This window comes from Eleutherodactylus coqui, chromosome 4 (assembly GCF_035609145.1).
Source record: "Eleutherodactylus coqui strain aEleCoq1 chromosome 4, aEleCoq1.hap1, whole genome shotgun sequence".
NCBI classification, from domain to species: Eukaryota; Metazoa; Chordata; class Amphibia; order Anura; family Eleutherodactylidae; genus Eleutherodactylus; species Eleutherodactylus coqui.
The window spans coordinates 241,257,965-241,270,424 of record NC_089840.1 but is presented as its reverse complement, the minus strand read 5'-3'; the positions used below and the strand labels follow the sequence as shown (position 1 = coordinate 241,270,424).

At 46.0% G+C, this 12,460-nt stretch overlaps 1 protein-coding gene across 1 annotated transcript in view; it reads right to left on the bottom strand.

The window, feature by feature from the left end:
• Positions 1 to 12,460, bottom strand: part of LOC136626663 (alpha-2-macroglobulin-like protein 1) — a 200,952-nt gene that overhangs the window by 15,195 nt on the left and 173,297 nt on the right. The window contains exons 26-27 of the mRNA XM_066601680.1: positions 6,557 to 6,713; positions 5,529 to 5,597 (exon numbers count right to left, since the gene is read on the bottom strand). Of these exons, the coding sequence (XP_066457777.1) occupies positions 5,529 to 5,597; positions 6,557 to 6,713 (226 nt within the window). The remainder of the gene's footprint in view (positions 1 to 5,528; positions 5,598 to 6,556; positions 6,714 to 12,460) is intronic.

Genomic DNA, 12,460 nt, shown 5'->3' with positions numbered 1-12,460 from the left:
GATCTTCCACCACTGTTGTAACCCAACTTTAGACTACTTCTATTTTATCAATGTCTTTCCATAGATGAGGTCTCCAGAACTGAACACAATTTTCTAGATGTGGTCTTACTAGAGCTCAAAGAACACTACATTTTACACTTATATCACCTCTCTGGTGCAACATCTGAAACCCTTGTTTTGGTATTTTCAGTAAGTTTATAGTCATGATCGTTAGGTTAGGGCTCCATTAAGGCAAGACATTAACCACTAAATCACAAGCTTGATGTTGCCTGCAGTCATTAAAAAAGGAAAAAAAAATTCTCTTTCCAGAGGTAAACATTGAGGTTGTGGTCTTCCTCTAGGTTTACCAGGATATGGAGGTAACTCACAGAAGCTGAAATCAAAGAGACTCACTTGCACCTGTAGGAAGCACTGTTTTTAAATGGTTTTTGGAGAAACAAAGTCACTGTTCCTTTGAGAGTCTTCTGTATGAGGGTGTAACTATATGGGATACAGAAGTAGGTGTTCCACCTTTGTCCAAGTGTCTGATGAGGCCCATAAGAGAACGCTGATATTATACATGGCATGGTCACAAATATTACATTTGGGCCCAGGAGCTTCAATTTATGCCTTTGTTTCTGAGACTACTAGCAAAGGATTTTCTATCATATTGTGCACTTTCTCTATTTCTATATTTTGATTAAATGCCTTTGGCCAATGTTCACCAAATTTACTAATCAGCAGAAAGAGCATGACTTATATGAAACTAGCTTATTACACGCGACTTCATCTGCGTGGATTTTGTATTTGTTTTTAACTAATCTGCGTTTTGCTGTATATTAAAATGTAAAAAGTTGAACTAGTGAAAGGAATGTAACTACAATCTGCTATGTCAGCACAGTTCTGTACATTTTTGGAAACGTCACCTTTTGCTAGGATATAAAGGTTTTGTGGGCTGTATACATCTGAGCACACCACATACAGTTGCCCATGGAAAAAAAAAAAGTTTTTATCCACTGACAGATACTCTACTCTCCTTCGACTTGTGAAATGATTTTTTTTTTCATCTGTCCTACAGTTTCGTTAGTTGGTGCCAAAATTGCCCTTTGACACAACCATTCTTTATTCCCCATATTAGGTTGCAGTTGATAATAAACCTTGCTTATCAGTTCTTCAGTACTATGAACAACATTACAGAATTCACGATTTAATGTACTTAGTATCTGTTGTCATACGATCTTCGACGATTTTCAAATTAGCAGCCGCATATTTCCCTGATTCTGTGTCATTGTGCAGTTGGACTCGTATATTTGTAGTTAGGCTAAATTTCTTTTACATGCTGCCATAACGTAGACGCCTTTAAACATGCATTTATTTCGTGTGCCTATACTTGTTACAGGTAGTCTGCCTAAAGTTGACAGCCATCAATATCACCATCCCTCCCACGATACTTTTGTTGCCATTAATATCTTTTATGGTCCAATTTAGTGCTTTGATTGCTCTTTTATGCGACATTGTACATTTGTCCAAAACTAACAGCTTACATTCCTGCAACATTCGTCCACGCTCGCTGGTTTTACTGATGTTACAAATTGGTGTTTCGTCATGAACTAAGCTCAATGGCAGCTTAATTGGTGATGCGCTGTCCGTCTACCATCAAGCACTGTGTCGGCTATTCCAGAGAGGCTACTGCAAAAGCAACTCCTTTTCGAATTTGGGCTAAGAGCAGATTTAAAAGGAAAGTTTTACCAGTACCTCCTGAGGCATCTGAAAATAACAAAGCACCTTCACTATTTTCAATGTGTTGCATAACATTTATCAAACATGTTTTCTTGTTCTGGGTTCAACATTGAACGTACTGCGTAAATTGCTGCTCCAGTGAAGCGGTATCGTAATCCGGTTCTTGTTAAATCACTACTAACTTTCTCAGTTCTACGTGGTCTACTCACACTGAAGCCTGATAAATCTTTTACAGTTATCATTATCAGCTGGTCTTTCACCTTTGTTAGTACTTTGTTGTTTATGAAGTCGTTGTATGTAACCTTTTCATTATGTTCTTGCAATCTGTGCAATATATTATCCGCCATATCATTTTTGTACTTTCTCACTCGAAAGTCCACAGGTCGCTATTATTATAGCAAAAAGCTCTCTCACCTTGGCAGCTGATTTACATTGTACAGTCTCTTCCAGTGTTAAATCCCAATGCTTGTCATTCTGTGCTAACCCTTTTGCCTCACCCACCTTTCTGAATGTAGACAATTCCTGCCCATTGTGATTTTTAAGATCTTTAAAAGAGGTTGGCCTTCGCACATGGTGTAGCAGCATTCTCAAACAAAAGCATCCTATGTTGCTTACATACACCGTATGAACTCTACCTAAAGCATCCGTGGCTTTAACACCAGGCCAATTGAGAACAGGAGTTCCTTGAACTTGGCATTTCCATTCCTTTTTTGATGTATTGCAGGTGTATTATCTTCACACCTCAACATAAAGAAGAGTTTTTGCAAAATCATCTCTTGTGCAAAGTTCAAAAAATGCGCTGAGTATGGTTTTTAGTGGGGTAGATACTCGGTCACGGAATTAATTTTTATTAAAATAGACCCATTGACCATTCTCTAAGTGTACAGTGAGGTGTATTACGGTGGGATGCTTTTCGTGTAACGAAAACCCCAAAAGCCGCCCTGCGGCTTTGTTGCTGCTGACATAATGACCGGCCTGATATGTGTGTACTTCATCTATGGCATTTGTGAGCTCTGTGTTTCTGAAATTGAAAACAGCTTGGTCGCTGCCTTTGTTGAAGTATTCACATATATATTTTATTGCACGCACTGAACTGCAAGTCTCTGCATTGATGTGGGTATTAAACATTTTTGACAAAATAGGGCAATAAGGAACCACCCAACTAATTATTGACATTACTGTAACTACCATTTTGAAGTTTTATAGATGCAGCTTGACCTCCGTCTGCTGGCGCTCTTCGTCGGTATAGGGGGTATCAGTTTTCATTATGAACAGTCTCTTTGTTTAAATATTATGGAAATGTTTTAGTGCTTTCCCCATCTTTCATGCAAGGGCATTGGGGATTTTCAGGGCTGCATAGACCATGAATCATATTTTTAACAATAATGTCACATAGTGCCTTGTCACTGCCTGAATCAGTTATTTCAGTGCTGATGATCTTTTCAATTTGCTTAGGTGTCAACTTGTCTTTTAACCAAAGTAAAATGTGGACATGTGGTGAGCCGCACTTCTGCCATTCTATGGAATATGTAAAGCACAACACTTCTACATATATTTTTCCTTTAGTTATAATCAATATGATTTTTTTAACTTTTAATCTATAATATCATTTCTATCAATAGCGTTTTGTCCTGACATCAATTCATTGACTATTTCTTTCCATGTTGGGTTACATGTGAAAGTAATAAATAAATTTGGGCGACCATACGTGCGCACATAAGTGAGAAGTCTTGAGTATACTCATGCAAGTATCGTAGGCTGTTTACAAATGAAGATGGTAGAATAAACAGTCTGCCTAAATTATTAGGATTAAGGCAAGCTACACACGACCGGGTCAGATTCGGGATGCAGGACCCTGCAGCGGAATCTGACCCTGTGCACGGCTGGTAACTCTGTGTGGCTGTCAATCATTTTCATTATCTGTGCTGCATATGATCCGGACAGCTGGCCATGGGACATGCGCGGTACAGATTTTCCAGCGCTGTCGCTAGGCGATGCTCCGGAATCCACGACCTGTCCGCAAAGTTAATTTCAGACAGGCCGCGGGTAAGACGGCTTCCATTGACTTAGCGCTTCGCAATGACTACATCTTTTATTCATTCTCCCTGATTACTAATTGATAATTTACATAGTCAATCAATGGGTCATAAGAAAGGTGGCATTATTAAAAGGCTCCCACATGCTACGTACAAACGCATGTCTCCTTTCTGACTGTCTTTGCCATCTTTGTGAGTTTTCAAGTGTTTCTGCAGCTGCCAGTGAGGCATGACGCTCAACATCTAAAATCTGATGGGCCCAAGTTTGTTCTAGGGTCTCGGCAGCTCCAAGGGATGCATGGTGCTCAGCATCTAATGTCCGGTGGGCCTCAGATTGCTCCAATGTCTTGCCAGCTCTAAGAGATACGTAGCACTCAGCATCTAAGGCCCAGCAGCCCTGAAATTGCCCCAATGTCTGTGTCTGTCTGACGGTCAGCAACTAAAGTTTTGCAGGCCTGATATTTCTGTAATTTATCTCTAGCTCTGAGTGATGCGTGACAGTTAGCATCTAGGGTTTCGTGGACCTGAGATTGCTCCAATGTCTCTGTAGCTCTAAGAGACGCGTGGCACTCATAATCTAAAGTCCGATGGGCCTGAGACTGGTCCGGGGTCTCTACTGCTCTAAGAACAGCTTGTCTTCCAGCTTGTTGATGCCTTCTTGCCTCAGCGTGGTCATCAGATTTTTGGGTTCCAGTGATTTTCACAGCTCGAGCTCTGCTAGAGCTACACGCTAGATCTGACTTGTGCGGTATATTAAAAGAAGACCAAAAAATGGATAGGAAATACGATTATTTTTTACACAGCTGGGGTCAAATTAAAGCTGCACTGCGATTGGTTGCTATGGGCAACACAGCTTTTCTTTAAAATCTCATTTCATGTTAATGTGTCTTTCGTTCAAGTTGTAAGGAAAAAAATCTGTCTGCTTATGTCATACAGCCCGGCTTTCATTTATTACACAGCTGAGGTAAAATAAAAGCAGCACTGTGATTGGTTGCTTTTAGAGATGAGCGAACGTACTCGTTTAGGGCAATTACTCAATCGAGCATCGCTTTTTTCGAGTAACTGCCTAATCGGGCGAAAAAGATTTGTGGGGCGCAGGGGGTGAGCGAGGGGTTGCAGGGTGGAGTGGGGGGGGGGGGGAGAGATAGAGAGCTCCCCCCTGTTCCCCACTTCTCCCCCCCCCCCTCCGCTCCTCCCCGCCGCCCTCTGAATCTTTTCGCCAGAGTAGGCAGTTACTTGAAAAAAGCGATGCTTGATCGAGTAATTGCCCTAAATGAGTACGTTCGCTCATCTCTAGTTGCTTTTTGTTATACTGCTGAGGTAAAATGAAAGTTGTGCTGTGATTGGTTGCTATGGGCAACACAGATTTTCTTTAAAATCTCAATCCATATTAATGTGTCTTTCATTTCATTTTTAATCCTGGGCAACGCCGGGTATCCCTGCTAGTTTAATATACCGCATACGTGCGGCAGCGATGTCTGCCCGTTTGGTTAGGCGTAGCTTATGATGTGCACCCCACTCTCCTCCGCCTTGCCTCATTGTGCTGCAGTGGCAGAACGAAATTATGCCTGCACTTCACCAAATAAATTGTTTTGTCACCCTCCCTAGAGAACTCTACAATTTTTGTGAAGAAACATAGCCTATGTCCTTCCTCAGGATGCAAGCTATCTACCTGCCAAGTTTCATCTAAATCGCTTCAGCAGCTCAGCCATGAAAAGGTAACAGACAGACAGAGTAAGTTGCATATTTATAATACTAGTATGGATTACTTACATCGTATGCCCGTTGATGTTCCAGGATAGCGATTAGGACAAATGCCGTACGACCCACTTCATTGTCTGCCTAAAGTGAGAACACAAGTTTTTACATTTTTAGTTTAGATGTTTTACATAGTGCAAATTTCCCTATGAAATTAGCTGAATGCATCAGAAAGGAAGAATTCCTAACCCATTAAAAGGCTTTGTCTCATTGTATGCCATATTTTACAGATGCAGCAGTCATAAGCATGACAAGCACGCCGCGACAACTCGATTTACAGCATTATAGCACATTGTTGATGAGCTATTATAATGCCTGAAATGTCAGCTTAAAGAAGTTTTCCTTTTTAAAAAAACACTGGTGACAGTGTGGGGGAAGAATTAAAGAGTGAAACCATTCTACATTGGTTGCAGTGCTGATATGGTTGCTTACCCACATAATCACTGAAACCAATAATCAGCAACTTCTAAGATCAGGTGTAGAAATATATAAACCCCCTCCCAATTAGATTGTCCAGCCAAGGCAAAGACAAACCACCTAGAGAAATTTCAACATATGACTCCAATGACCCTTTACCATTGACGGGGAAACCCAAGGGGATGGCAAACATACAACCACAAAAGTGTCAACGTGCCTCAGACTGACGTTGTACCACCAGTCTACTAAAGACCTGTCGCGTGCATCGAGCTGTGACACTCCCCAGTACAACTAGTACCACTAGCACTACTACTTTTGCCCATATAGTATAAATATTAACCACTGAGAATTAAATATTTGGGTTCTCAGTGAGCCAAAACAGTGAACCCCGAGGAGTCTGCTATGTTTACAGTGTTTCAATTAATGCTGAACTTTTATTTTGGTCATTAGTAAAAGAGTACAGATGCCAATCAAAGTCACACCTCCACAGGTAATTACTCCGGCATAGGCGCTAGGACATATATATTACAATACATAATGACAACTCTTTCTTTCTGGCTTTCCCTACAGTTACAGAAAAACAGATTGATATCATCCCCAACAATATATGTGATAATGTTCTTCACCTCTAGTATACTATTGAAGTGATTGCCCTTTTCTTCGAAGCAGCCATTAGGCAATTGGACAGTCCGCAGCCATTTTACAGTTTCCTGAATCTGACTCTCTTCAATGTGGATCCAATTCTGAACTTCGTTGTAAGCCTTGACTACTAATGCTGTGACCCTGCAAAATGTTGTAACACATAAGTCTCTTAATATATCCTAGAGTAGAATATACAAAAAAATAACACTTAGGCCTTAGTCAGACGGGCGATTTTTCGGGCGATTTGCGCATGCGTCCGGCGATTTTTTAAAACCATTGCTTTGCAATGGTATCGGACACATGAGCGCTTTTTATGCACTCGTCCGATAAATTATAGAACAGAAATCGCAGATCACACCTATCTGCGATCTGCGATTCCTGTTCTCTTCTCTATATGCGCTCAATGGGGCCGGCGGCAGCAGCGCCGACCCCATTGAGAGCATATACTAGACAAATCATTCTTCTCTGCCACAGCTGTAACAGCTGTGGCAGAGAAGAACGATGTTTGCCCATTGAATTCAATGGAGCCGGCAATAAATATATAAGCCCTTCCCTGCAATTCAGAAATCAGAAATCCCATTTAAAAGGAGTTTCTCTCCATTACATGAGATGCATCACTACCTAGTTGGTGGGAGTACAACTTCTGGGACCCCCAGGATTCTAATCATGAAAGAGACAATTCACTAGCTAAGGGGTTAAACAGAAAAAAAAAAACTAAGAAAAAAAAAGTGAAATGATAACACTCAAATTACAGTTGAAGAAACCTTCCCAAAAATGACACTTTTGTATTATACATTTTGAAATTATGTCTCACATAAATATATTTGACATAAAACGTAGTTGTCGTAAGTGCATTTTTAACCCCTTAATGACATAACTAAATTCATTTCTAGAGATGAGCGAGCACCAAAATGCTCGGGTGCTCGTTATTCGGGACAAACTTTTCGCGATGCTCGAGGGTTCGTTTCGAGTAACGAACCCCATTGAAGTCAATGGGCGACCCGAGCATTTTTGTATTTCGCCGATGCTCGCTAAGGTTTCCTTGTGTGAAAATCTGGGCAATTCAAAAAAGTGATGGGAACGACACAGCAACGGATAGGGCAGGCGAGGGGCTACATGTTGGGCTGCATCTCAAGTTCACAGGTCCCACTATTAAGCCACAATAGCGGCAAGAGTGGGGCCCCCCCCCTCCCAAAAACTTTTACTTCTGAAAAGCCCTCATTAGCATGGCATACCTTAGCTAAGCACCACACTACCTCCAACAAAGCACAATCACTGCCTGCATGACACTCCACTGCCACTTCTCCTGTGTTACATGCTGCCCAACCGCCCCCCCTCCCCCCCACAGCGCACACCAAAGTGTCCCTGCGCAGCCTTCAGCTGCCCAAATGCCTCACCACCCTCATGTCTATTTAGAAGTGCGTCTGCCATGAGGAGGAACCGCAGGCACACACTGCAGAGGTTGGCATGGCTAGGCAGCGACCCTCTTTAAAAGGGGCGGGGCGATAGCCCACAATGCTGTACAGAAGCAATGAGAAATAGAATCCTGTGCCACCGCCATCAGGAGCTGCACATGTGTGCATAGCAATGGGGAACCTATGTGTCACACACTATTCATTCTGTCAAGGTGTCTCTGCATGCCCCAGTCAGACTGGGGTTCTTTACAAGTGGACACAGATGCATTTATAATTCCCTGTGGACCCACAGCATGGGTGGGTGCCAGGAAGCCACCGGCGGTACATAGAAATATCCCATTGCATTGTCCAACACAGCTGAGGTAGTAATGTCGTGCTTAATGCAGGTGGGCTTCGGCCCACACTGCATGCCCCAGTCAGACTGGGGTTCTTTACAAGTGGAAACAGATGCATTTATAATTCCCTGTGGACACACAGCATGGGTGGGTGCCAGGAAGCCACCGGCGGTACACAGAAATATCACATTGCATTGCCCAACACAGCGGATGTAACGTCAGCTGTAATGCAGGTGGGCTAAAAATTCATTTGATTACACTGTAGGCGAGGGCCCACAAAAATTGCTGTATCAACAGTACTAATGTACATCCAAAAAATTGGCCATGGCCAACCAAGAGGGCAGGTGAAACCCATTAATCGATTTGGTTAATGTGGCTTAAGTGGTAACTAGGCCTGGAGGCAGCCCAGTTTAACGAAAAATTGGTTCAAGTTAAAGTTTCAACGCTTTTAAGAGCATTGAAACATATAAAAATTGTTTACAAAAATTATATGAGTGAGCCTTGTGGCCCTAAGAAAAATTGCCCGTTCAGCGTGTTTACGTGAGGTTTCAGGAGGAGGAGCAGGAGGAGGAGGAGGAATATTAGACACAGATTGATGAAGCAGAAATGTCCCCGTTTTGGATGGTGAGAGAGAGCGTAGCTTCCATCCGCGGGTGCAGCCTACGTATTGCTTACGTATCGCTGCTGTCCGCTGGTGGAGAAGAGAAGTCTGGGGAAATCCAGGCTTTGTTCATCTTGATGAGTGTTAGCCTGTCGGCACAGTCGGTTGACAGGTGGGTACGCTTATCCGTGATGATTCCCCCAGCCACACTAAACACACTCTCTGACAAGACGCTAGCCGCAGGACAAGCAAGCACCTCCAGGGCCTACAGCGCGAGTTCAGGCCACGTGTCCAGCTTCGACACCCAGTAGTTGTAGGGGGCAGAGGCGTCACGGAGGACGGTCGTGCGATCGGCTACGTACTCCCTCACCATCCTTTTACAGTGCTCCCGCCGACTCAGCCTTGACTGGGGAGCGGTGACACAGTCTTGCTGGGGAGCCATAAAGCTGGCAAAGGCCTTGGAGAATGTTCCCCTGCCTGCGCTGTACATGCTGCCTGATCTCTGCGCCTCCCCTGCTACCTGGCCCTCGGAACTGCGCCTTCTGCCACTAGCGCTGTCGGATGGGAAGTTTACCATCAGTTTGTCCACCAGCGCCCTGTGGTATAGCATCATTCTCGAACCCCTTTCCTCTTCGGGAATGAGAGTGCAAAGGCTCTCCTTATACTGTGGATTGAGCAGTGTGTACACCCAGTAATCCGTAGTGGCCAGAAGGCGTGTAACGCGAGGGTCACGAGAAAGGCATCCTAACATGAAGTCAGCCATGTGTGCCAGGGTACCTGTACGCAACACATGACTGTCCTCACTAGGAAGATCACTTTCAGGATCCTCCTCCTCCTCCTCTTCCTCCTCCTCAGGCCATACACGCTGAAAGGATGACAGCCCAGCAGCATGTGTACCCTCACCAGTGGGCCAAGCTGTCTCTTCCCCCTCCTCCTCATCCTCCTCATGCTCCTCCTCCTCCTCCTCAACGCGCTGAGATATAGACAGGCGGGTGCTCTGACTATCCAGCGACATACTGTCTTCCCCCGGCTCTGTTTCCGAGCGCAAAGCGTCTGCCTTTATGCTTTACAGGGAACTTCTCAAGATGCATAGCAGAGGAATGGTGACGCTAATGATTGCAGCATCGCCGCTCACCACCTGGGTAGACTCCTCAAATTTTCCAAGGACCTGGCAGATGGCTGCCAACCAGGGCCACTCTTCTGTAAATAATTGAGGAGGCTGACTCCCACTGCGCCGCGCAAGTTGGAGTTGGTATTCCACTATAGCTCTACGCTGCTCATAGAGCCTGGCCAACATGTGGAGCGTAGAGTTCCACTGTGTGGGCACGTCGCACAGCAGTCGGTGCACTGGCAGATTAAACCTATGTTGCAGTGTCCGCAGGGTGGCAGCGTGCGTGTGGGACTTGCGGAAATGTGCGCAGAGCTGGCGCACCTTTCCGAGCAGGTATGACAAGTGGGGGTAGCTTTTCAGAAAGCGCTGAACCACCAAATTAAAGACATGGGCCAGGCATGGCACGTGCGTGAGGCTGCCGAGCTGCAGAGCCGCCACCAGCTTACGGCCGTTGTCACACACGACCATGCCCGGTTGGAGGCTCAGCGGCGCAAGCCAGTGGTCGGTCTGCTCTGTCAGACCCTGCAGCAGTTCGTGGGCCGTGTGCCTCTTCTCTCCTAAGCTGAGTAGTTTCAGCACGGCCTGCTGACGCTTGCCCACCGCTGTGCTGCCACACCGCGTGACACCGACTGCTGGCGACGTGCTGCTGACACATCTTGATTGCGAGACAGAGGTTGCGTTGGAGGAGGAGGAGGAGGAAGGTGCTTTAGTGGAGGAAGCATACACCGCCGCAGATACCACCACCGAGCTGTGGCCCGCAATTCTGGGGGTGGGTAGGACGTGAGCGGTCCCAGGCTCTGACTCTGTCCCAGCCTCCACTAAATTCACCCAATGTGCCGTCAGGGAGATATAGTGGCCCTGCCCGCCTGTGCTTGTCCACGTGTCCGTTGTTAAGTGGACCTTGGCAGTAACCGCGTTGGTGAGGGCGCGTACAATGTTGCGGGATACGTGGTCGTGCAGGGCTGGGACGGCACATCGGGAAAAGTAGTGGCGATTGGGAACCGAGTAGCGCAGGGCAGCCGCCGCCATCATGCTTTTGAAAGCCTCCGTTTCCACAAGCCTATACGGCAGCATCTCTAGGCTGATCAATTTTGCAATGTGCACGTTTAACGCTTGAGCGTGCGTGTGCGTGGCGTCGTACTTGCGCTTGCGCTCAAACTGTGGCACTAGCGACGTCTGGACGCTGCGCTGAGAGACATTGCTGGATGGGGCCGAGGACAGCGGAGGTGAGGGTGTGGGTGCAGGCCAGGAGACGGTAGTGCCTGTGTCCTCAGAGGGGGGTTGGATCTCAGTGGCAGGTTGGGGCACAGGGGGAGAGGCAGTGGTGCAAACCGGAGGCGGTGAACGGGCATCGTCCCACCTTGTGGGGTGCTTGGCCATCATATGCCTGCGCATGCTGTTGGTGGTGCCTCCCCAGCTGATCTTGGCGCGACAAAGGTTGCACACCACTGTTCGTCGGTCGTCAGGCGTCTCTGTGAAAAACTGCCACACCGTAGAGCACCTTGACCTGTGCAGGGTGGCATGGCGCGAGGGGGCGCTTTGGGAAACAGTTGGTGGATTATTCGGTCTGGCCCTGCCTCTACCCCTGGCCACCGCACTGGCTCAGCCTGTGCCCACACCTTCACTTGGCCCTCCGCGTCCTCGGCCGCGTCCACGTCCTCTAGGCCTACCCCTACCCCTCAGCATGCTGTATTACCAGTGATTTGATTTCCCAGGCAGGAAAGAAATTGGCGCAAGGCTGCACTCAACCGTAGCTGGTTGCGTCTGATTTTTTTACGTTCTCCACGCAGCACAGACGTACCCAGAGCCCTTAGGACTGCCACAGGCGGGGCAAATATACTTTCTTCCCTTTTGTTTAAAAGGATAGGCCCACTGCGTATATTCACTGAATAATAAGTTTAATAACTGTGTTGCAGCCCTGCAAAACTGTCACAGAACTTTACTGTTGCAGAGTTACTAACTGTGGCAGAGCAGGTATTTCCCAGGCAGGAAAGAAATTGGCGCAAGGCTGCACTCAACCGTAGCTGGTTGCGTATGATTTTTTTACGTTGTCCATGCAGCACAGACGTACACGGAGACCTTAGGACTGACACAGGCAGGCCAAATATAATTTCTTTTCCTTTTTTGCAAAGGGAGGTCCCTACTGCGTATATTCAATGAACAATAACTTTTAGAACTGTAGTGTGGCCCTGAAAAAGTGACACACAACTTTAGTGTAGCAGAGTTATTAACTCTAGCAGAGCAGGTATTTGCCAGTCAGGAAAGACAATGGCGCAAGCCTGCAGTAAACCGTAGCTGGTTGCGTCTGATTTTTGTACGTTGTCCACGCAGCACACACGTACACGGAGACCTTAGGACTGACACAGGCAGGCCAAATATAATTTCTTTTCCTTTTTTGCAAAGGGAAGGACCCACTGCGTATATTC